Below are 25,853 nucleotides of genomic sequence, written 5' to 3'. Positions count from 1 at the left end.
TAGATAGGGTAGGTAATCAGAACGTTATTGCCAGGGTGAAAACATCAAATACCAGGGCATAGCTTTAAGGGGAAAGGGACAACATTTAAAGGAGATGTGCAGGGCAAGTTTTTACACAGAGGGTGATGGATGCCAGGAATGTATTGCCACGGGTGGTCGTGAAAGCAGATACGATGGTGGTACATAGGATTGTCTCAGATAGATATGCTGATATGCACAGAATGAAGGATAAGGATCATGTGTAAGCAGATGAGATTAGTTTATCTTGACATCATGTCTGCACAGGTGCTGTGGCTTGAAGAGTCTGTTCCCGTACTGTACTTGTTCTATCCCAAATGCTCCTCCTCCACTTTTACAATTATGATCAGGGATTCCAAGAAGTCAATGGGAATATTGCAATTGATCAAGAAGATTTTGAGCACATCCTTGAATCTTTTCTTCTGTCCAACTGGTGATTTCTTCCAGTGACAATACACAGGAGTTAGGTATTGGGCAAGTGAACAACGTGATCTGCCCAAAAGAGCCAACTGAGTGTAACCATTACAACAATCAATCAGCTGAAGGAACACGTTTGGTTGAACAGCATCTGTCGGGGGGGAAGGGATGGGAGACGTTTTGAGGCAAAACCTTGCATCAGGACTGACATTGGAGAGGGGAGACAGCCTGTGTGAAGAAAGGGAAAATGGTGAGATACATAGGTGAGATAGGAGCCAAAGGTGATTGGTAGACAGAGGTGTAGCAGGTTGTCAGGTAAGAGAGAGATGGGGTGGTGTTGGGAGAGAGGGGTAAGGCATGATACCTGGAGGTAGCCAAAAAATAAAAGAGGCTGATGGAGCTAGGAAGTGGAGAGGTGGGATCAGATGGAGACAGGTGATAAATAGGAGCACAAAAGCTACCAGTGCATGAATCTGATGTGAGGAAGGAAACCACTACAATAAATGTGAATTTCAGATGAAATCAGAACCAGATGGTAGATGTGGTGGGGGAGGGAGTGGAGGAGGGAATATGTGCACAGTGGGTGGAGAACAAGGAGGGGGGGGAGGGACAACGTTGGAGATGGGGTCTGGAGGGGGGAGTGGGACAAATATGGGAGGATCGCAAGGAGAGAGAATAGGCAGAGTGGAAGAAACGCACCAGTTTCATGCCACCATGCTGTAGATACCAAAGTGGAATATGAGGTGTTATTCTTCTAGTTTGCATTGGGCCTCACCCTGACAGTGAAGAAGACCGAGAACAGACAGGTTAGGATGGTGTGGGAATGGGAAGAGGTTTTGAAGTCATGCACTAGAATATTCCAATGCTTCTCATAAAACCCAGAGAATTAGAATTATAGAATTGTTACACCACAGGAGATTATTCCACCCTTCAAGTTGAACTACAGCAAAGCTGATAGTCCAATTACATTCCTCTTTCCATAACTAAATCCGTCATTGTAACTTAATTGACATTGAATGAAAATAATTACAGCACAAAGCAAGCAGTCAGTTCACCTTTCATTTCCCAATGCTTAATATACCAGTGAATGGACTATGCAACACTCAAGTTGTCGCACAATAACCAGTGGAAGTAACACTAAAATATTTAAATGAGAAGATCTTATATAGAAGTGTAAGATCAGCTTGTTTCTGTGAGCATGACTAAAGAATGGTTGATTACTTGGCATAAAATCAAGTGTTTCCCAAAATTATTTCATTTTTGTGGCATGCGATAAGAGTTGATTGTGAAATCAAGTGTATCTTTATGATTAATAAGGTAAAATTGTAAAATTAAAGGGAGATTCCCTACAGACTGTTTACACTGTAATTGCAACTTGTTTACACTGAATTGCAGCTGTTCACTGTACATCAGCTTATAAAAACCTAATTACTTCTTATCTACCCACCTTCATAGCAACATGTGGAACACAATGCTAGAGGCCTCAAGAAAAAAATGTCTACATTTGATGTTCCAGAGCAATGCATTCAACCGCTTACCATTTCAAATAGACGTCGCAGAAGGAAACGTATGCGTATTTTTGCGGATCTTGGGAAATTCATTTGATAACAGAGTGTTGGAGCAAACAAAAAATAGTAAATATCTAAAAAGAAAATTCACAAAAAATGTAATTTCATTAACTAGTGATAACAATTAAAGATGTCCTAAAATTAGGTGTAGTTTACCTTTCTAGAAAAACTAGCACTGTATGAAAAATTGAGAAACATACAATTAATAGCATCAATTTCAAGTGTGATTTAAATCTGCCAATACTATATTAAGAAGATTCTTTGTTTCCAATTTTAATTAAGGCATTAACTCAAATCCTAGCATAAAAAATTGCAACAACTATTTTGTGCAAGGTGAAAGACCAAAAAGAACACGTGCCAAACTAGCTAGAAGAACATTAATTGCTCTGCAGTTACTTCTTATGTGATTAGTTTTTATCGCATATTTGTAACAAGAAGGAAAAGTAGGATGGAGTTAAAACTTAAGGCTTCCTCAGATGGGTGAAGTCATATATTGAGTAGCAATAATTTTGTACTCTGACTGACAGGAATTGTTAATTTAAATGTTATTACTTCAAATACAATGTTTTAACGTACGCCATGGAATCCTCCAGAATTGAGAACTGGCTACACTCAGACTAGGGAAGCAACACTGCTCACACGCCCATGTCCAGCCTTCCATTACAGACATATTTCATATCTATTTGGGAAGTTTTCCAGGTGGACAGAGAACAAGTTTCATCGATAGGTTCAAAGATTCCAGATCTCCACTTTGAAAATAATCCCCTTTCTTAGAAAATATGACTGGAACTGTTCTCACTGAGCACAGTACGTTGAACATATCAGAAGAATGCTTTAAAAAAAATTGCAGATTAGGCTTCAAAATGAAGAGGCAATTCTATTATCTTATTCTTGAATGTGCTATTTTTTTTTATACCATTGAAAAACAGCTTTTTAAAACTCTAAAAGAAAATTTAAATCAATATAAATTGAAAATGGGGTTGTAAATGAATTAAATCATTCCTCTCCTTTTCGATAATAACAGTTAAATAATTACATTACATTACATGCTTCAAAAAAGAACACGGTTAAAATCTATACCTCTTACTGTCAGGTTGTCTGGATAAGTAATTACTTCATCAAGGTTGTTCCTATTACCATTACGTTCTCTATTTTCAAATACACATGATGTAATACCTGTAAAAATATTTGATGTATTAAAATGACAAAAAAAAGAAATAATGTATAAAACGACCTCAGATTATTTAAATGTGAGGATACCTGGCTGTTTCATGGCTGACTTTAGACCTAAAGGAGCCCATTCTTCACGAAGCCACCTATTCACCTCATGATACGAGTACAACTTCATGAAAATGATGCTGTGCAATGTTAATACCATTGCTGATCCAACTGCATGCATAAATAATTAAAAAGGGAGAAAGGAAAACAGTGATATAATGAATCATTTTATATGTTGTTATTTTTGTATTGTGTGCCTATGAGTTGATATTTTAATTTCTATTACTCACTCCCACGTCATTACAATACTTTTAGAGTTCAATTGAGATGGCACCAAGGAAGAATTTTCAACCACAATAAATATTCGCTGTTTCATAATCACATTGCAGAAAAGATAACTACAGAAAAAGATATGAAGAAGAACCGTAAATAATCTTAATATTTCTTCAATATTATGGATGCTTAAAGAGATAAGGGTCACCTAACACCTACATGCAATGCTTGCAAGAAAGCAAAATCTGACTCAGATTATGGTGATTAGGTAAAATACAAAGAAAACTAAAACCGGCATACACATGATGAGCTAAATGCCAATTTCAGTCAAACACTGATCATTGAGGGCCAGTTTTCCCTGTTTGACTGTTAGTGAGTGTCCATCATATGTACTTATTCTTCTTATCGAGTCCACACAATATATATTAATGATTTGGACGAGGGAATTGAATGCAACATCTCCAAGTTTGCGGATGACACGAAGCTGGGGGGCAGTGTTAGCTGTGAGGAGGATGCTAGGAGGCTGCAAGGTGACTTGGATAGGCTGGGTGAGTGGGCAAATGCATGGCACATGCAGTATAATGTGGATAAATGTGAGGTTATCCACCTTGGTGGCAAAAACAGGAAAGTAGACTATTATCTGAATGGTGGCCGATTAGGAAAAGGGGAGATGCAACGAGACCTGGGTGTCATGGTATACCAGTCATTGAAAGTAGGCATGCAGGTGCAGCAGGCAGTGAAGAAAGCGAATGGTATGTTAGCATTCATAGCAAAAGGATTTGAGTATAGGAGCAGGGAGGTTCTACTGCAGTTGTACAGGGTCTTGGTGAGACCACACCTGGAGTATTGCGTACAGTTTTGGTCTGCCTTACCTGAGGAAAGACATTCTTGCCGTAGAGGGAGTACAGAGAAGGTTCACCAGACTGATTCCTGGGATGTGAGGACTTTCATATGAAGAAAGACTGGATAGACTCGGCTTGTACTCGCTAGAATTTAGAAGATTGAGGGGGGATCTTATAGAAACTTACAAAATTCTTAAGGGGTTGGACAGGCTAGATGCAGGAAGATTGTTCCCGATGTTGGGGAAGTCCAGAACAAGGGGTCACAGTTTAAGGATAAGGGGGAAATCTTTTAGGACCGAGATGAGAAAAACATTTTTCACACAGAGAGTGGTGAATCTCTGGAATTCTCTGCCACAGAAGGTAGTTGAGGCCAGTTCATTGGCTATATTTTGTCAATGGCTACAAAATATGTAAAATTTAATTTAAAAAATGAGACTCCGAAACCAGATGCAGAATCGCCGACATCTTTTCCATTTCGGTAGAGATTTCACTTTTCTTTCTAAGTATCCGCTCCTCATTACATTTCGTCGTGTTTAAGTACACGTTTTTAATCAAATCCTTCCCCCCCCCCCCCCCCAATATTTCAAAAATAAACTGGCTTCTCACCCATAGAAGCAGCACCAGCCCCAGCCCCTGGTGAACGTTCCATCGTGTGATGTCACAATGCCCGATGCTCACAGATGTCCAATCGGAATGGATTCATTTACATATGCCTTTGCAGGAGCACCAGTCCCTGGTGAACGTTCCATTGTGTGATGTCACAATGCCCAATGTTCACATATGTCCAATCGGAACTTAAGAGGGAGTTAGATGTGGCCCTTGTGGCTAAAGGGATCAGGGGGTATGGAGAGAAGGCAGGTACAGGATACTGAGTTGGATGATCAGCCATGAATGGTGGTGCAGGCTCAAAGGGCCGAATGGCCTACTCCTGCACTTAATTTCTATGTTTCCCTCTCCTCACCCCTCTCCCTCTCCCACCCAACCCTCTCTCCCCCACCCCTCTTCCCTCTCTACCCCACCCCCTTCCCTCTCTCCCCGTCCCCTTCCCCCCTCCCCACTCTTCCACTTCTCTCCCCTTACCCCCCCCCTCTCCCTCCCCCACCCCTCTCTCTTCCCCTCCCTTTCCCTCTCTTCCCCACCCCTTCCTCCTACCCCTCTGTTCCTCTTCCACCGCTCCCCCGTCCCTCTTCCACCACTCCCGCTACCCCTCTACCCCTCCCTCCCTCCCCACTCTACTACTTCTCTCCCCCTTCTCTCCTCCACCCTCCCTCTCCTCACCCCTCTCCCTCTCCCATCCCTCTTTCCCCCACCCCCTTCCCTCTCTCCCCCCGCCCCCTTCCCCCTATCCCTCTGTCCGTCTTCCATCACTACCCCTACCCCTCTCCTCCTCCCTCCCCTCTACCACTTCTCTCCCCCTCTCCCGCCACCCCTCTCCCCCTCCCTCCCTCTTCCCCTCCCTCCCCCACATCTCTCTCCCCATCCCCCTCTCTCACCCCCTACCCCGCTCTCCTTTCTCTCCCAAATCTGTCCAGTTACCTCCTCTCCCCTCCCTCCCCTCTTCTCACCCCCCTCCCCCCACCTGTGTGTTTGGGGGGTGGTTAATGTGAGTGTTATGCCGCAGCCCCCCCGCCCCCCCCGCCCACCAATATTTCAAAAAATACTGGCTTCTCACCCATAGAAGCAGCCCCAGCCCCAGCCCCTGGTGAACGATCCATTGTGTGATGTCACAATGCCCAATGTTCACATATGTCCAATCGGAATGGATCCATTTACATATGCCTTTGCAGGAGCCCCAGCACCTGATGAACGTTCCATTGTGTGATGTCACAATGCCCAATGCTCAAAGACATTGTTGCCATAGAGGGAGTACAGAGAAGGTTCACCAGACTGATTCCTGGGATGTCAGGACTTTCATATGAATAAAGACTGGATAGACTTGGCTTGTACTCGCTAGATTTTAGAAGATTGAGGGGGTCTCTTATAGAAACTTACAAAATTCTTAAGGGTTTGGACAGGCTAGATGCAGGAAGATTGTTCCAGATGTTGGGGAAGTCCAGAACAAGGGGTCACAGTTTAAGGATAAGGGGTAAGTCTTTTAGGACCGAGATGAGAAAAACATTTTCACACAGAGAGTGGTGAATCTCTGGAATTCACTGGCACAGAAGGTAGTTGAGGCCAGTTCATTGGCTATATTTAAGAGGGAGTTAGATCTGGCCCTTGTGGCTAAAGGGATCAGGGGGTATGGAGAGAAGGCAGGTACAGGATACTGAGTTGGATGATCAGCCATGATCATATTGAATGGTGGTGCAGGCTCGTAGGGCCGAATGGCCTACTCCTGCACTTAATTTCTGTTTCCCTCTCCTCACCCCTCTCCCTCCCATCCCTCTCTCCCCCACCACCCTTCCCTCTCTACCCCACCCCCTTCCCTCTCTCCCCCCGCCCCCTTCCCCCATACCGCTCTGTCCCTCTTCCACCACTCCCCCTACCCCTCCCTCCCCACTCTTCCACTTCTCTCCCCTTACCCCACCCCTCTTCCTCCCCTCCCTTCCCCTCTCTCCCCCACCCCTTCCCCTACCCCTCTGTTCCTCTTCCACCACTCCCCGTCCCTCTTCCACCACTCCACCTACCTCCCTCCCTCCCCACTCCTCTCCCCCTCTCCCTCTCCTCATCCCTCCCCCACCCCCCTTCCCTCTCTCCCCCACCCCCCTTCCCTCTCTACCCCACCCCCTTCCCTCTCTCCCCCCGCCCCCTTCCCCTCTGTCCCTCTTCCATCACTCCCCCTACCCCTCTCCTCCTCCCTCTCCACTCTTCCACTTCTATCCCCCCTTCCCCCTCCTCTCTCCCCACTCCTTCCCCTCTCTCCCCCCACCCCTCTCCCCCTCCCTCCATCCTCCCCTCCTTCCCCATCCCCCCCTCCCCCACGTCTCTCTCCCCATCCCCCTCTCTCACCTCCTACCCCGCTCCTTTCCCTCCCAAATCTGTCCCGTTTCCTCCTCCTCCTCTCCCCTCCCTCCCCTCTTCTCACCTCCCATCCCCCCACCTGTGTGTTTGGGGGGTGGTTAATGTGAGTGTGATGCCGCAGCCACCCCCCCCCCCCGCAAACGCCGTTAGGGAAACAGACCCAACGGGTCTGCACTTGGTCTAGTTATATATTAAAAGTGTGTGCCTGCCGCCTGCCGTCCGTCCGTACGGCTACCGGCTGCCTTTCTTGCTTTTGATTCATTCCATCGTGTGATGTCACAATGCCCAATGCTCACATATGTCCAATCGGAATGGATCCATTTACATATGCCTTTGCAGGAGCCCCAGCCCATGGTGAACGTTCCATTGTGTGATGTCACAATGCCCAATGCTCAAAGACATTCTTGCCATAGAGGGAGTACAGAGAAGGTTCACCAGACTGATTCCTGAGATGTCAGGACTTTCATATGAAGAAAGACTGGATAGACTCGGCTTGTACTCGCTAGATTTTAGAAGATTGAGGGGGGATCTTATAGAAACCGATGTTGGGGAAGTCCAGAACAAGGGGTCACAGTTTAAGGATAAGGGGGAAATCTTCTAGGACCGAGATGAGAAAAAAAATTTTCACACAGAGAGTGGTGAATCTCTGGAATTCACTGCCACAGAAGGTAGTTGAGGCCTGTTCATTGGCTATATTTAAGAGGGAGTTAGATGTGGCCCTTGTGGCTAAAGGGATCAGGGGGTGTGGAGAGAAGGCAGGTACAGGATACTGAGTTGGATGATCAGCCATGATCATATTGACTGGAGGTGCAGGCTCGAAGGGCCGAATGGCCTACTCCTGCACCTAATTTCTATGTTTCTAAGTTTCCCTCTTTTCACCCCTCTCCCTCTCCCACCCATCCCTCTCTCCCCCACCCCCCTTCACTCTCTACCCTATCCCCTTCCCTCTCTCCCCCCGCCCCCTTCCCCATACCCCTCTGTCCCTCTTCCACCACTCCCCCTACCCCTCCCTCCCCACTCTTCCACTTCTCTCCCTCACGCCAACCCCTTTCCCTCCCCCACCCCTCTCTCCTCTCCCCCCCTCCCCTCTCCCCCCCACCCCTTCCCCTCTGACCCTCCCAACTCTTCCACCTCTCCCCCCTCCCACTATCACTCCCCACTCTTTCCCCCCTCCTCTCTCCCCCTCCCTCCACACTCATATCCCTCACTCCTCCTCTCCGTCCCCATCCCTCCCCCCCACATCTCTTCCCTCCCCATTCCTCTCTCCTCCCTCTCTTCCACTTCACTTCTCTCCCCCCTTCCCCCTCCACTCCCCCTCCCCACTCTTTCCCCTCTCCACCCACCCCTCTCCCCTTCCCTCCCTCCTCCCCTCCCTCCCCAACCCCTCCCCCCACATCTCTCCCCATCCCCCTCTCTCACCCCCTACCCCGCTCTCCTTTCCCTCCCAAATCTGTCCCGTTTCCTCCTCCTCCTCTCCCCTCCCTCCCCTCTTATCACCCCCCCTCCCCCCACCTGTGTGTTTGGGGGGTGGTTAATGTGAGTGTGATGCCTCAGCCCCTCCCCCCGCAAACGCCGTTGGGGAAACAGACCCAACGGGTCTGCACTTGGTCCAGTAACATTTAAAAGACAAAAAACAGAATTTCTAACCTGCAGTAGATGTTGTCAACACTTTAAGCACAAATAGCGGAATAAACAGAATTGCTCCAAGATTGATCATCTGCATAGTGTATCCCATTTTTTCACTGATTGAAAGCTGCGGTACATAAACAAAACCTGCTAAGTTTGACCACATTTTTAACTTTTCCCAACCTTCTAACTGTAGTTAGTTCCAAATAAATTATTGTAAACTGGATAGAAATAATCATGTAAAGAAACATATCAGTGTATGCAGATAAAAATCTTACAATACATTAGATATATACTGATTGAAAAGTCATGCATTCACTATGTCTTTACCCATGGGGTAATGGTAATCCAGTTAAAATTTATAGAATAATACTATGAGTACAAATAAGTTGGTTATTTTTGAAAATTGTGTAATTGCTAATTTGAAATTAAGTTTTCAATTACATTTCCAATGCAAAGTCATCTGTTGAATTACTTCAGTGCACTAGCAATAAAGCCAAAACGATCAAAAGCCTCCAGAAGCAATCTTTTACCATCACCCTTTGTTTCCTTCCGTGAAGCCAATTTTCTATCTATTCAGCTATTTCTCCTTGGATCCCATGCGATCTAACCACTCAGAGCAGCCCACCATGTGGATCTCTGCACTTCGTATATACATCTACAGCTCTGCCCTCATCAACCTTTTTGGTCACATCTTCAAAAAACTCATATTTATGAGACATGCATGTATATCCTATCCCACAGAATACTCTTCCGTACCTTTCCGACTACAGATGTTAAGTTCATTGGCCTATAGTTCCCAGCCTTTTGCCTGCAGCCCTTCTTGAATAGAGGCACAACATTTGCCACCCTCCAGTCTTCCTGGACCTCGCCTGTGTCTAATGACAAATGATAAATTTCAGCCAGGGCTCCTGCAATTTCCTCTCGAGTATCCTCAGAAATATCTGATCCGGCCCGGGACATTTGTCTAACTTCATACGTGTCAGGACCTTCAGCACCTCTTCGGCCGTAATACTGACTACTTCGATTGACTGCCCTAAGTTCCTTAATAATAATAATAATAAATTTTATTTATGGGCGCCTTTCAAGAGTCTCAAGGACACCTTACAAAAATTGAGCATGTAGAGGAAAAACATGTAAGGGGAATGAAATAAATAGTAGAGACATGACTAGTACACAAAGTAAAGACAGAATTCAATACAAAACACAGTATGAGGCAATTAATGCACAGATGAAAAGGGACGGGGACGTGGGGCTAAGGATAGGCAGAGGTGAAGAGATGGGTCTTGAGGCGGGACTGGAAGATGGTGAGGGACACGGAATTGCGGATCAGTTGGGGGAGGGAGTTCCAGAGCCTGGGAGCTGCCCTGGAGAAGGCTCTGTCCCCAAAACTGCGGAGGTTGGACTTGTGGATGGAGAGGAGACCGGCTGATGTGGATCTGAGGGACCGTGAGGGTTGGTAGGGGGAGAGGAGGTCAGTGAGATATGGGGGGGCCAGATGGTGGAGGGCTTTGTAGGTGAGGACCAGGATTTTGTAGGTGATCCGGTGGGAGATGGGAAGCCAGTGAAGTTTTTTGAGGACTGGAGTGATGTGATGCCAGGATTTGGTGTGGGTGATGAGTCGGGCGGCTGCGTTCTGGACCAGTTGGAGTCGGTTGATGTAGGTGGAGCTGATGCCAAGGAGAAGTGAGTTGTAATAGTCCAGTCGGGAGGAGATGAAGGCATGGATGAGTCTTTCAGCAGCAGGCGGTGTGAGAGAGGGTCTGAGTTTGGCGATGTTGCGGAGATGAAAGAAGGAGGTTTTAATGACATGGCGGATGTGAGGCTCAAGGGAGAGGGTGGAATCAAAGATCACGCCAAGGTTGCGGGAACTGGGGAGATGGGGAGACAGTGGTGCCGTCGATGGTGAGAGTGGGGTTATTGATTTTGCTGAGTGTGGCTTTGGAGCCTATGAGGAGGAATTCTGTCTTATCGCTGTTGAGTTTGAGGAAATTATGTTGCATCCAGGTTTTTATAGCTGACAAACAGGAGTTGATATGGGAGAGGGGGGGGTTGTGGGGGGATTTGGTGCCAAGGTAAATCTGGGTGTCATCAGCGTAACAGTGGAAGTCCAGATTGAAGTGGTGGAGTATCTGACCAAGGGGGAGGATGTAGATGATGAAGAGGAGGGGGCCGAGTACGGAGCCTTGGGGAACGCCTTGAGTGACTGCGGCTGTAGCAGAGGTGTGGTTGTGGAGAGAGATGGTGGGATCTGTTGGAAAGGTAGGAACGGAGCCAGCTGAGTGCAGAGCCTTCAATGCCGAGGTCTTTGAGTCTGGTGAGCAGGATGTTATGGTTCACTGTATCGAAGGCTGCGCTCAGGTCGAGGAGGATGAGGATGTTGAGGGAACCAGTGTCAGCAGAGGTGAGGAGGTCGTTGAGGACTTTGAGGAGAGCAGTTTCTGTGCTATGGAGGGGGCGAAAGCCAGATTGGAGGGGTTCAAGTAGGTTATACGCAAGGAGGTGGGAATGAAGTTGTGACGCAACGATACGCTCCAGGGTTTTTGAAAGAAAGGGGAGGTTTGAGATTGGGCGGTAGTTAATGAGAGAGAGGAGGGATCAAGACCAGGTTTCTTTAAGATTGGTGTAACGGCAGCAGTTTTGAATGCGGAGGGGACAATGAGGAGTTGAAGAGATTAGTGAGGTAGGGGCAGAGAACGGGGAGGCAGGACTTCAACAGGGGAGTGGGGAGAGGGTCGAGGGAGCAGGTAGTGGGTTTGGAAGAGCTGATGAGTTTGGAGATTTCAATAGGGGTGACCAGGTCAAACTGGGAGAGGAAGCAGTGTGGAGGAGGGGTAAGGAGGTCAGTGGAGATGTTGAAAGGAGGGGCCTTGGTAGGTGGTGGAGGGGGCCGTCAGCTGGGGAGTCAGGTACAGGGGATAAAGATTGATAGATGGTGCTGATTTTATCAGCGAAAAAGTGGAGGAATGAGTTGCAGAGATCCGGAGTAGAGGTAGGGAGAGTGTTGGCTCGAGGCTTGAGAAGGTTGCCCACTGTGGAGAAGAGGGTTCTGTGGTTTAGGCAGGGATCGGTGAATATGGAGGAGAGGTAGGCAGATTTTGCAGCAATGAGAGCATCTTTGTAGTCAGTGAGGTGGAGTTTGTAAGCTTAATTTTGCTTCCTGTCTGCCAACCCCTTAGTTCTCCTGCCTTTGTCCATGCTAAAAATAGAGATATTCTCTGAGGACCTTGTCCATCTCCTGAGGCTCCACACAAAGTTGACAACTTTGATTCTTAAGGGTTACCCGTTTTCCCTTTATCCCTCTCTCTGGTTACCCGTTTTCCCTTTATGTACATAAAATCTCTTGGGATTATCCTTAATGCTATCTGCCAGAGCTATCTGCTGTCCCGTTTTGCCATTCTGATTTCCTTTTTTAGTTTGCTTCTTAAGGGCCTGTCCCACCAGCATGTGATTGCATACGTCATCGCGCAACGGCACTCCGGGCAGTGACGTCATCGCGCAATGCCACGCGCTAAGCATACGCCGTCAAGATGCTGCGTACGGCGTCAAGACGCTGCGTACGCCCGTCGAGATGCTGCGTACGGCCTCAACGCGGCTGCGGGCCGATAGGCCGTTGTCGCGCGGAATTTTTGGACAGTGTCAGTTTTTCGGAGCCCCACGCGATGTCGGGACCAGCCCCGCACAACTCCATACGGCTCCGGCGATCGAAGTGGGACCGGCCTCGCGAGGCCGTACGGCTCAAGCGACCACGTTAGGTCGCGCTAGCCGCATGCAGTCGCATGCTGATGGGACAGGCCCTTTAGTTCTCGAATCTCCTCCAGGGGTACACTTGATCCCAGCTGCCTGTACCTGTCCCATGCCTCCTTCTTAACCTTGCAAGAGGTAATAATGGGGCATTTGGATAGCAGTAAAAGGATTAGTCCAAGTCAGCATGGATTTATGAAAGGAAAATCATGCTTGACTAATCTTCTGCAATTTTTTGAGGATGCGGCAAGTAAAATGGATGAAGGGGAGCCAGTGGATGTAGTGTATCTAGACTTTCAGAAAGCCTTTGATAAGGTCTCGCACGGGAGATTGGTGACTAAAATTAGAGCACATGGTATTGGGGGTAGGGTGTTGACGTGGATAGAAAATTGGTTGGCAGACAGGAAGCAAAGAGTAGGATTAACCTTTTCAGAATGGCAGGCAGTGGCGAGTGGAGTGCCGCAAGGCTCTGTTGTGGGGCCGCAACTGTTTACCATATATATTAATGATTTGGAAGAGGGAATTAGGAGCAACACTAGCAAGTTTGCGGATGACACAAAGCTGAGTGGCAGTGTGTACTGTGAAGAGGATATTAGGAGGTTGCAGGGTGACCTGGACAGGTTGAGTGAATGGGCAGATGTGTGGCAGATGCAGTATAATATAGATAAATGTGAGGTTATCCACTTTGGTGGCAAAAACAAGGGGGCAGATTATTATCTCAATGGGGTTAGGTTAGGTAAGGGGAGGTACAGCGAGACATGGGTGTCCTTGTACACCGGTCACTGAAAGTTGCCGTGAAGGTACAGGAGGCAGTGGAGCATGCTAATGGAATGTTGGCCTTCATAACAAGAGGATTTCAGTGTAGAAGTAGAGAGGTTCTTCTGCAGTTGTGTAGGGCTCTGGTAAGACCACATCTGGAGTATTGTGTAGTTTTGGTCTCCTAATTTGAGGAAGGGCATCCTTGTGATTGAGGCAGTGCAGCGTAGGTTCACGGGATTGATCCCTGTGATGGCAGCACTGTCATATGAGGAAAGATTGAAAAGACTAGGCTTGTATTCACTGGAGTTTAGATGGATGAGGGGGGATCTTATAGAAACATATAAAATTATAAAAAGACTGGACAAGTTACATGCAGGAAAAATGTTCCCGATGTTGGGCGAGTCCAGAACCAGGGGCCACAGTCCTAGAATAAAGGGGAGGCCATTTAAGACTGAGGTGAGAAAAAACGTTTTCACCCAGAGAGTTGTGAATTTGTGGAATTCCCTTACACAGAGGGCAGAGAAGGCCAAATCACTGGATGGATTTAAGAGAGAGTTAGATAGAGCTCCAGAGGATAGTGGAATCAAGGGATTATGGGGAGAAGGCAGGCACGGGTTATTGATTGGGGACGATCAGCCATGATGACAATGAATGGCGTTGTTGGCTCGAAGAGTCGAATAGCCTCCTCCTGCACTTATTTTCTATGTTTCTATATATTTATATTGATTATCAGCATAAATTATTTGGCATCTCTATTAAAATTCATTCTGTTTCATCTTCGTAGAAAATAACACCTTTATAAAATAGCGTGAAATACACCTACCGCTGACAGCGATCTTTCGACATGAAGAGCAATAAGGATAAATACACTTGACACTGAAAAAGAGAAACAGTCACATTGCTGACTTGATACAAGTTTTATATAATTGCAACTATTATTTAACTGGACTGACTGCATCACACTAACATTTAATGATGTTAATCAATTCATACGTAATCTTCCATCATTCTTAAGTGCCTTTACTAAAGAAATCCTCTTTACAACCTCTTAATTATATTTACTCTTGTTATCTCGTTAGTTCAATTGTTTTGTCGTGATATGCCTGTCATATAATCCAGATAAAAGGCTTGTTATTAATTTATTAATCAATGGAAATAATTTTTGTTATACAAGTTGTTCTGTTATAACACAATAGTTGTATTCCTAAAGATGCTCATGTTATAAGAACATTTGTTTAAATGGGGTTAGGGGCTAGACAGTTTCAGACTCGTAATAGCAAAGTTATTTTTGCCCGACAGGTTTTATGAAAATAAATCTCTTTTCAATAGCTGTAATTTTATTTTTGCAACAAAAGTGTTCCCGATGTTGGGGAAGTCCAGAACCAGGGGCCACAGTTTAAGAATAAAGGGTAAGCCATTTAGAACGGAGATGAGGAAAAACATTTTCCAACAGAGGGTTGTGAATCTGTGGAATTCTTTGCCTCAGAAGGCAGTGGAGGCCAATTCTCTGGATGCTTTCATAAGAGAGTCAGATCTTAAAGATAGTGGAGTCAGGGGATATGGGGAGAAGGCAGGAATGGGATACTGATTGTGGATGATCAGCCATGAAAGTGAATGGCAGTGCTGGCTCGAAGGGCTGAATGGCCTACTCCTGCACCTATTGTCAATTGTCTAAAAGTGATTGCTTGCCAATTTCAATTGCTTCCCATGGTGAAAGTAGCAGCTGTGTTCTTAAGAGACAATGGCGTCTGATTACTGAGGGGATGCCACATGGAAATATATTTTTCCCGCCAAGACAGCATTTTTTCTGCTTTCAATTTCCAAAGTAACATTCAATTCGTTCTCTCGTTCTCAAATAAAATTGCACTGAAACCAATTAGACCTGTGGAATGCAAAAAAATGTTCCCTAAGTCATTAATTCCTAATTATTTTGTGGAAAGACATGTTATAGCAGAACTACCTGTTTTTATCCTCTAACTTTCACAATTTGAACAGGTTCTTTAGATTTTCCATAACCTTTTTCTTCAAAGAGCAGTAGAATAGATTTTTTGCATTAAGCTGCAAACCTTCATCCCTATTCAGAATTATTTGTCTCCAGTATTTATCTTTATGGCATACAACAGAACAGTACTCCAGAAGCTACCTCCTCAATGTCTTTATTCATTCTTGTATTACAGGGAATTTGTATTTGAGGCAGGGGGCTGTGAGGGGGATGGGCCAAGAGGCATGGAGCCGGGAGAGGGAGAGGCCGAGTCTGCGTCCTAGTCCTTGCCCCGGGTTCCGTTCATTTCCCTCCCTGCGGGCCCGGAGCAGCAGCGTCGCCGCCCTCAGACCCAGCCCCAGTGCCCAGGCCCCGGGTTACCGGCGCAGCCTCCCCCGCCCCCGTACCCACCGCAGCTCGGGGGAGGCGAACGTGCGGGACTGACGGACCTCCCCAAACTGCGCAGGCACAGGCAATGTGAACTAAACTTGTTTAATTTACATCGCAGGACAATGGTGAGTAAGGTGGGCCAAATATTGTAGCGCTATCGTGTACCGTTTTGGCAGTTTCGGGAACACACATACATATATACAAACAAACGAATATATACTAGACCAAGTAAGACCCGTTGGGTCCCTGTCACACGGGAAGCCTGGTCCCCCAACGCAACCCGTTCCCCAACGCAATATTTCACCACTCACCCGCTCCCCCAATGCAACCTGTTCCCCAACGCAATATTCCACCACTCACCCATAGCCCCCAACTGCGCAGGCGCGGCTCATTTCCCCTGATCCCCCCAGCATTCCCTGCCCCTCCTTTTCACCCTCCCTCTTTTAAAACTTAAAAAATCAAATTCCCTTGCTCTGCTCCTGCCCGTTACTATGTTTCAAATGACAGGACTCAGTGCCCTGACTTTGTAACGGGCGAGGGAATTGAATCTTTTAAAGTGAGAAGTTACATTTTTAACGTTCAAAATGTGAATAACGTAAAATATAGCATCAATCTTTTGGGCCCCGTTCCCCCGACGCAATACCCCCCATTCTCCCAACGCAATATTCCACCACTCTCCCGTTCCCCCAACGCAACCCGTTCCACCACTCACCCGTTCTACCAACGCAACCCGTTCCCCCAATGCAATATTCCACCACTCACCCATAGCCCCCAACTGTGCAGGTGCAGCTCATTTCCCCTCATTCCCCATCACTCCCCCCCCTCTTCACCCTCCCTCTTCTCCCCCTCTCGTCCTTCCCTCCTCCGCTCACCTCTCCGTCCCTCTCCTTTCCCCTACCTTCAGTCACTCCCTACCCTCCATAATCCCTCTCCCCTCCCTACCCCCTGGACATCATTGTGGGGTGAAGCACTGCTGATGGCCAATTTATGTAAATTAGATCCCATTGTGACATCATACCCTGCTAACTGCCACTGCAAGTTCAAGTGATTTTTCTCAAAGTGGGGTTTTGTAAAGTTGAAAATATGAATAACTTGTAAAATATAACATCAATCTGAACGAAACGTGATTAAACACACCACAGGACAATTGTGAGTAAGGTGGTCCAAAAAAAGATAGATAGATTTTCTATTATTTTTAAATGGTACGACAATTAGCATTGACTTGTATTGGACTTTGCTTTCCAAAATGTTCCCGTTTCTGTACACAATCAATGATGTTCTGTCTTTCCATATATTTTAATAGAATACCCTTCATTTTTGCTATCAACTGTTAATATTATTCACTCAAAGTTTAAACCCAAATAATTTATGTAAAAAGAATGACATCCCAATACAAATCCTGGGAAACACTACTATTTACATCAGATCACGGAACAGTACAGCACAAAAACAGGCTATTCGGCCCACAATGTTTGTGTCGAACAGTGTCAAGCTAAACTGATCTTATCTGCGTGTACATGATCCATATCCCTCTATTCCTTGCACTTCTATGTCCTCTGAAATTCTACTATCGTATCTGCTTCCACCACCACTCTCTGTATAAGAAACGTGCTCCTGCACATCTCCGTTAAACTGTCCAGTTCTCACCTTATAGCTATGCCCTCTAGTGTTGAACATTTCCACCCTGGGAAAAAGGTTGTGACTGTCCACAATCTCATGATTTTATATACTTCTATCGTCTCCCCTCAACCTCCAATGTTCCAGAGTAAACAATCCACAGTTATCTGACCTCTCCCTGCGATCTAATCCAGGAAGCATTCTGGTAAACCTCCTCTGCACCCTCTCCAAAACCTTCACATCCTTTCTGCAAACCAGAAATGCACGCAATACTCCAAATGTGGCCTAACCAAATTCTGATAGAGCTGCATCATGATTTTCTAAGTCTTATACTCAATGCCTCAGCAATGAATGCAAGCATACCATATGTCTTCTTTACCACTCTATCTACTTTTGCTTCCACCTTCAGTGAGCTATGAACTTGAAGACCCCAATGCTGTAAAGGGTATGGCCATTAATTGTATACTCTCCCCTTACATTAATCTCTCAAAGTGCAACACCTCGCACTTGCTTGGAATCTGCCATTTCTCCAACCATTTCTGCAGATGATCTATATTTTGCTGTAACTTCTGTCAGCCTTTCTGTCTGCAATTCCCCTAACATATACTACTTTTAAATATTTGTCTTAATTAATGTGTTTATTATTTTAACAGCTTGATTAAATCAACATCTGATTGGTAAACTAAAGACAATACACCCCAAGTTTTGAAACCCATCTTTCTACTTTAATCTTTTGATTCTGGTTCAATTCTGGTGAGCCTGCATTGGGTCCCTTCAGTGATAAATACATCTTTCCTAAGGCAGTGTACCAAAAAACTAAACACTATATTCCATTTCAATTGTATGAAAGAATCTTGGTCCTGACTTGGATTCCTCAACTGAAACAGGGGGAAATATCACTTAACCGTGTCTTGTTTTTTAACCTTTCACTGAACTGCATTACCCAAATTTCCATTACTGCAGGCAAGAACATGAAAATCATATCCATTACATGGAAATAAAATCTCATTAGCACCAGAAAGTCATATCCCAAAAAACAAATTTTTATTTAAAAAAAATAAAAATAAATGGGATTTTTTTGGAATAAATCCCCCCCCAAAAAATAAACTGGAAAATCCCATTCCATTTCAGTAATGGAAATGTCTTTATGACTTCACTTGATGAACTAAAGTAATTTACAATATGAAAGGTTTTATGTAGACACTGCAAATTATGACATTGGAAGCATCACTTGGTGCCATTTACAACTAATTAAAGTGAATTGTAAATAAATAGTTTTGCACAGAATGGGTAATCATAATGAGATCAGTAACAGAGCACAATGACGAATGTGTATTTTTCAGGAAATACTTTATCTCTGCTTAAGGTGATTTATGCCTTTAGTTATCTAAAGAATTTGTTCAATATTGAAATATTAGAAATATAGCTTTGCTGAATGACTGAATAGGATTTTAATTTTGTTTACATTTATGCTACATGAAGCAAGTTTGTAAATATCACTAACAATTTTTTTTAAATGATATATCTTTAAAATCATTAGATGCAAGAGCATTGAAGACATTCAAATTCAATGAAAATAAAATGTAATTTAGCAACTATTTTAATCCAAGTGGTTCCACTCACCAATAATCAGATATGACCCTGGCCAAGTGTTGGGGTCACTCAAAGCAAATGCAATAATCTGAACTGGATCCACAAGAATTCCATACCTGTGTAGATACTTTAGTTGTCATTAATATCACACCCGAACCTACAAACTAAACAATGTTCATTGAGACAAAGTTGAAAAAAATGTTATCATTGACATACTAAATAGGCTGTGGGCCGAGCATCAAAAGTATGTCTAGAAATCGATTTTCGTGACCCACGTCACGGAACTACATGAAATCTTCCACAGATTTAGATGAAATATAATTGAGAAGGATGTCATAACTCGTCAGTGCCGAAAGTTGCACATTAATTACTTAAACTAATTAGAAAATGAGATCGGGAAAGTAAGCGCCATCTAGTGGCCAATTTATATTACACCATGGGCAGCCTATTTCCATGTTGCAGTCCATTTAAACTATATATTATTATACCTATATATATATATATATGACTTGTAACTATGACTGTAATCATATATAATTAAGTATAATTATATTATATAAAAATAATATGATGAATATAATTGTGAGTTTTTTTAATGACACTGTCGCAGAGGTCCTGCTCCTGAACCAGCCTAATTAATGGGTGAGGGCAGTTCTTGTGGGTTCCTCCCTTTACTGAACCCCACTGACTGCCAGTGTGCAGAGTGGGGGTCACGGCCATAGTGGGACTGGGGCAGTTCCAGGCTGGGGGACAATCCTGCAAGGCATCTTCCAGTCGCTTTAATAGGAAATTTAATGAGACTGTAGCAGAGGTCCCAGGTTTTAAGGGCTCATGAACCTGCCTAATTAAAGAGTCAGGACAGATCCTCTGGGCTCCCCCGTTTACTGAACCCCACTGACTGCCATGGTGGGGAGAATGGGGGTAACGGCCATAGTGGGACTGGGGCAGTGCCAGGCTGGGGGACGGTCCTGCAAGGCATCTTCCAGTCGCTTTAATAGGAAATTTAATGAGACTGCAGCAGAGGTCCCAGGTTTTCAGGGCTCATGAACCTGCCTAATTAACGGGTCAGGACAGATCCTCTGGGTTCCCCCGTTTACTGAACCCCACTGACTTCCATAGTGGGGAGAGTGGGGGTAATGGCCATAGTGGGACTGGGGCAGTGCCAGGCTGGGTGACAGACCTGTAAGAGAGAATAAGACATATTTCTGATGTAAATGTCACATCCTGATCAAGAATCAAATGCTCTGATGCTCATTTTAAGCTACAATGAGCCTATATTTATGTCAGAGACCCCCCCCCCCAATGGTGCCTTTGCAAATGAGGGCTATTACCTTTAACCTAAAATAACCCTAAAAGTGTTGCATTGTTTGAGTATCTGTAGCTTGTGTGTCTGTCTGTGTATACCTGTCAAACGTGTATCTGTGGATGTAAGTGTGTATGTATGTGTGGATGTATGTATGTGTGAATGGATGGATGTGTGGATGTAAGTGTGGATGTATGTGTGTGCATGGATGTGTACATGTATGTCTGCATGCGGATGGATGTGTGGATGTGTGTGTGTGCGGATGTATATGTGCATGTATGTGTGTGTGTGTGTGTGTGTGCGCATGTATGGAAGTGTGCGTATGGATGTATGTATGTGTGGATGTATGTGTGGATGTATGTGTGGATGTGTGTGCATGGATGTGTACATGTATGTCTGCGTGCGGATGGATGTGTGTGTGCGCGGATGTATGTGTGCATGTATGTGTGTGTGTGTGCATGTATGGAAGTGTGTGTATGGATGGATGTGTGTGTGGATGTGTGTATGGATGTATGTATGTGTGGATGGGTGGGTGGACTGTTGCACTGTCATTCACAAGCATGCCATTATCATAAGTAATTCACTCATTGTTTAAATAATTTGACCAAATAAACAGTGAAACGATCGACATTAAAATAAAACTTTATATAATCATTTATTTCCCCAATTTATTTGTTTACATTACATCTGATCTTCATCTGAATATTCTTCTTTAGATTCCAAGTCATTTGATAAGTTTTGATAAGTCCATTGATAAGTTAGTTCAAGTGGAGGGTCAGGCAGAGGCTACAAAAAAACCCCATCTCAGTCATTAAGTCTGCATGGACTTCAGTTCATAAAATTTCAACCTCTTCTTAATGTTAATGAGAATAACATTGTTACTACCATAGATAAATTAGTTCAAGTTCAAGTTCACATACACCAATTCATTTCTACATAAACATCATCCATTTCTGACCATTTCTCACTCCCATGGAAGCCTATAAAGTGCAGTGAATAATTCCTCCGTTTTTCTCCCGTGGTCGGGGCCTGGAAACTGCCGCTATGGACGGCACTATGTACAGCCTTCCCGCCCCCCCCCCCCCCCCCCCCCCCCCCCCCCCCCCGCGGAGATGATCCAAACACACTCCGTGGCTCCATTCGCGAATCGGCCGCTTCTTAATTGAGAAAAGGTCCGAGCACTTTTTCCCGGTAAGTTATCGTAGGCAGCTCCGAGAATAGATGTTAAAGACAACTTATTAGACTTCAACAAGCTGGCATTAGTGGAAATGTTTAATTTACTTTGTTATGGATACACATAGTTTAGGCCCTCAACTTCATGAATAAGTGAATGAATGAGGGAGTGAATGAGTGAATGAATGAGTGAATGAATGAGTGAATGTACAGCCTCCAAATCTAATTTTTCACATTATAAAAGGGTGCAATTAAATTAATTAAAGTCCATACAGATTCATTTTCATAAATTCAGACTTTAGATCTTACCTTTCAGTTCCAGTTAATTCACAAAGTTTGACTGGTTTCACGAATTGGCTGTCCTCTTTGTGTTGCAGCAGCTCAGCAGGGACTTTGCTTTCAAGGCTTTGTTTCACTTCTATCCACTTAGCTGCACATTCTTCAGATTTCTTAATGCTTTTCCCACTAAATTCAATTACCCTGCTGCAAGTTTCCACGACATGTAATCCACAGAACAACAAAGAACTTTCATCGGAATCTCCAGTAAAACAGGCATCAGTAGAAACACTCTCAGCCAAGTTTTTTCTCTAATTTAATAAAAATGTGCAAGTTTTGTTCTTGACGAGTTTCAGGGATGATTTATATATTTTTACACAATATGTGAAAATTTCATGTAGTTCCGTGAGTTGGGTCACGAAACTGCACGAAAAAGCTCCTCGGCCCACAGCCTAAAAGAAAAGAAAACCTTAACTTTCATGGTGCAATATTTTTTTAGTTATAATACCCTGTTTACTTTGACAAGTTCTCCCCAACCCAGCTTCCGATGCCACTCCCGACTCGCAAGGTGCTCCAACGAGCCCTTCTTCACCCATCGCACAGTCCATTGACATGGCTGTTGTTGTTCTCACGTTATAACCTCCGGGGACAGCATTTCTTCAGGCCGCCGCCATCGATAAGACACACTCGGTCTCCGTAGGGCTTCGTCCTCTCCCACCTGCGGAAGCTTCCCGTCGGCTATTGTTTTGTCTACTCTCCGCTCAACTGGAGCTGCCTCCTCCTTCTTCCATCGCTCTGTCCACTTGGCCTTTCTCCCCCCCTCCCCCACTCTCTCTCTCTCCACCGCCGCATCCTCCTCCTCGTTCTCCCAAGTTGCCGACATTCTCTACCTTGGAAGCGGCAGCTGGTGAGAGAGGATAGAGGTCCACGGTGACCTGCTATTGGCAGCATCCTGAAGAAAGCCCTGTCCCCAAATGCTGTAACGTGAGCCGCAGCTACAGCTGCATGAACCAGTGAAGGGCTCACTGGTGCAGACTAGTGGCATCGGTACCTAGTTTCAAGGTGAAATGACACAAAGTAACACAACAGTGACACAACAGACTGAAACAGTCTGAAGAAGATTCCCGATGTCACCTATCCCATGTTCTCCAGAGATGTTACCTGACCTGTGAGTGACTCCATCACTTTGTGTCTTTTTTGTTTTAACTACAATCTGCAGTTCTGTTTCAATTATGTACAATGATTATACCGTACTCGGTTATATCAGTCAATCGGCAATAACAAACTCCAATTCCCCCTTCCTATGATCAGTTATAACGAGGGTTTGCTATGGTTACATTTTTGGAAAAAAGAGCTACACTTCAAATTATTGCTCCAGCACAAATTTGCATGCTGGGATATTTTTAAATTAATTAATTTGGTGGGTTTGGTTTACATGTGACTGACAGCTGACACTCAAACTTTCATAGTTTGACATCACAAAAATCAAATGTTACTGAATCTTTTTTCTGGGATAGGAAAGATATAAGTGATTAGAACTAAGAAGTTAGTTTTAAAGGCTTAAAAAATGTATGATTCAATTTAGAAACTGCCGAAGGCAGAAAACTCAATATTTGAGAGATCAGTCTACATTAGCCAAAGCTTTCACAGAGCAATCAAATGTAAATACATGGATTAGTAGAAAATCAATTTACAAATGATAAGCTTAATAATTTAAAAAATCCCTAATGTTCATAGTCTTAACCTAGATAATTGTAGGTACAATACATACGTGATCAAATTTTCTAAAACCATTTGTGTGTGCGTCAAAACCTACGAAGAAAATAAGGTAATCACCATAAATGTATTTATGTAATAAAATGAAAGCTGTATCTTATATTAAATTTCTTAAATCACTTTAATACCACATACAGCAATGCAATAAGTTGTCAGTAGGCGTACAGAAAAAATTATACCAATTAGTAGGAAATACATCATTCGTGTATTCATAGTTAAATACTCTCGGTTTACAAATGATTGCAGGTTGCGAGTGATATTTTCCCTTACTTTTGGGATACTCCTTCAGTATCGGTTTAGAGATATCTGATATTTCTTGAATACCAATAATTTCTTCTGGAATATTACAATTCGTAATATCGAGAAATTAATTAGTTCTCTTTTGGGTAATTTTAAATACTTGAATTACTACTGCACTGCGTCAAAAAGCCTGAAAAATCTAACTCTTCTAAATCTAAAAGATCATTGTTTACCAAATGATTGTCACCCATGCCTACCCACCTTACAAGTCATTCATTGTACATCATTAAAATCCAATTCCACAGCAACTGAACCTGTTTAAATATAATTAAACAATCAGTTTTTAAAAAACATCTTTGGTCTGTTCATTTGATTTCAAGACACTCAATGTCAATAACATAGAGGTAACCTGAGGTTAATATCACAATTCATATCATGAACATATCTTGATATCAAGGTTATGGCGTGAATATTTCAGTTTTTGATTTCGGGGTACATTTTGGTTCATAAGTTCATAAGTGATAGAAGCAGAATCTTCTTCCTAAAGGAACATCCTTTAATTCTGAGCCGATGATCTCTGGTTCTAAACTCTCCCACTTGTGGAAACATCCTCTCCACATCCACTCTATCTAGGCCTGCTGTTATTAGTATTCAGCAAAATCAGTTCATGTCAATTACCTATCTAGTTTGCTCGCTATATCAACTTTAGGTAGCTGGAAGTTCAAAGAATTTGAATGTGCACATGTTTTTAAGGTATTGTGTTGAATCATTGTAGCCACAATATCTGCCGTCCTCGCCTGCTAAAAATTTAATTTTACTGAATGCAAAGGATCAGACAACCTGACACCCCAATGAGAACCTAACAAGTCCAACTAGATCATCATGACATTGCTTGGGTAAAATGTTGGGTTCTGCCACCTGAAACCTAGCCACCTTTTACAGGCCACACTGTTTTGTAAAAGGACCAAGAAGTAGATGTCTCTGGCAAGCTCTTTTCCATTTGTAACTATATACAGTGTATTAAATCTAAATAAAAACTCTGTAAGTGCATGTAATTATAGTTCTCACTATTGTTTACTCAGTTAGATCTGAGCATAGTACCTACCAGCACAACCACAGCCCAATTCAAAATCCCACGGTAGTTAAGAAATCCACTGGAGGAACTTAACAGAGATTCTCGTGCTTTGTGGCAACTATATAAAAAAGCAGAAATCCAATCTAATTGAAATGACCTTATTACAACTATTATTATGTATTTTGCATTTTAATATATTTAATTGTAACTAGATCAAGGGGGACCCGTTGGGTACCGTCCCCTCAACGCGCGGTTGCGGGGGGGGGGGGGGTCGGCCTTCGGCGTCACACACACACTAACCACCCCCTACACACACTAACCCCCCCCCCTTGATAACTAACCCTCGCTCCTTTTACCCCATCCCCCGCCCTATCCACTCACGCATAACCGACTGCGCAGGCGAGGGGGGGGGGGGGCAGGCGGGGTGGAGAGGGAGGGGGAGGGAGGTAGAGAGGGAGGTGGGGGGAGAGCGAGGCACGGAGTGATCTGAGGACGGTGAAAAGCAGTTGAGGGCCGGCCAATCGTGGCTTCCGTGAGGGTAAGCTCACCCACCAACGAGACAGACGATCGTCGGGGGAGACGGAGAGGAGGTCATCCCCTGTGACGGCCGCCACGGCTATTTTTCCACTGTGCTTGTCCGCACCCACACGGCGATAATGACCGCCACCGCCATGTTGTAGAACTTGAAGGAACCCAGCAGAGCGCGCTGCACGACTTGAGCACATGTTCAACGGCTTCAATCCAGAGCCCTGGGGGGGGGGGGGGGGGGAGGGGGGGAGGGCTGCTGGGCCACTTAACTCGCAGCTCGTGGAAAACGGTGGGGCTGCGTGTTGATAATTTTGCACAGCTTGCCTCGAGGAGCAGAGGCATTGTGACGTCATCCAGCGCGCTTCAGCACGTTAGATTTTAAAAAGATGTCAGATTGGTGAACAATTTTAGTAAAAAACTCGGGAAATGATAAAACAAATTTTCTGATGGGGGTTTTTTTGAGATCATGAGGTAA

General features: G+C 44.5%; 2 protein-coding genes across 2 annotated transcripts in view; both read right to left on the bottom strand.

The window, feature by feature from the left end:
* The window catches only part of LOC116982911 (diacylglycerol O-acyltransferase 1-like), a 79,275-nt gene extending 60,160 nt beyond the window's left edge, over positions 1-19,115 (bottom strand). Inside the window, exons 1-6 of the mRNA XM_033036464.1 lie at positions 19,038-19,115; positions 14,250-14,302; positions 8,945-9,050; positions 3,264-3,392; positions 3,084-3,179; positions 1,974-2,077 (exon numbers count right to left, since the gene is read on the bottom strand). Coding sequence (XP_032892355.1) covers positions 1,974-2,077; positions 3,084-3,179; positions 3,264-3,392; positions 8,945-9,032 — 417 coding nt within the window. The 5' untranslated portion in view covers positions 9,033-9,050; positions 14,250-14,302; positions 19,038-19,115. The remainder of the gene's footprint in view (positions 1-1,973; positions 2,078-3,083; positions 3,180-3,263; positions 3,393-8,944; positions 9,051-14,249; positions 14,303-19,037) is intronic.
* A 4,375-nt stretch (positions 19,116-23,490) lies between these two features.
* On the bottom strand, positions 23,491-25,590 carry LOC116982910 (diacylglycerol O-acyltransferase 1-like). Its single transcript, XM_033036463.1, has 3 exons — positions 25,403-25,590; positions 24,881-24,968; positions 23,491-23,571 (listed from the first exon to the last, which is right to left on the bottom strand). The coding sequence occupies exons 1-3, from the start codon at positions 25,573-25,575 to the stop codon at positions 23,491-23,493; spliced, it is 342 nt and encodes a 113-aa protein (XP_032892354.1). The 5' UTR covers positions 25,576-25,590.
* Between the last annotated feature and the right edge of the window lie 263 nt (positions 25,591-25,853).

Source organism: Amblyraja radiata, chromosome 17, assembly GCF_010909765.2.
Source record: "Amblyraja radiata isolate CabotCenter1 chromosome 17, sAmbRad1.1.pri, whole genome shotgun sequence".
Classification (NCBI taxonomy): Eukaryota; Metazoa; Chordata; class Chondrichthyes; order Rajiformes; family Rajidae; genus Amblyraja; species Amblyraja radiata.
This window is presented reverse-complemented; position numbering and strand designations above follow the sequence as displayed.

Bases quoted from the DNA above. Each gene is read 5' to 3' on its own strand.
- LOC116982910 (XM_033036463.1), bottom strand. From the start codon at position 25,575: ATGTGCTCAAGTCGTGCAGCGCGCTCTGCTGGGTTCCTTCAAGTTCTA. The intron at 24,969-25,402 runs GTGGGTGAGCTT...TTTTTTATATAG, and splicing joins GACGATCGTCTGTCTCGTTG to TTGCCACAAAGCACGAGAAT. The intron at 23,572-24,880 runs GTAGGTACTATG...TTTTCTTCGTAG, and splicing joins ATTGGGCTGTGGTTGTGCTG to GTTTTGACGCACACACAAAT.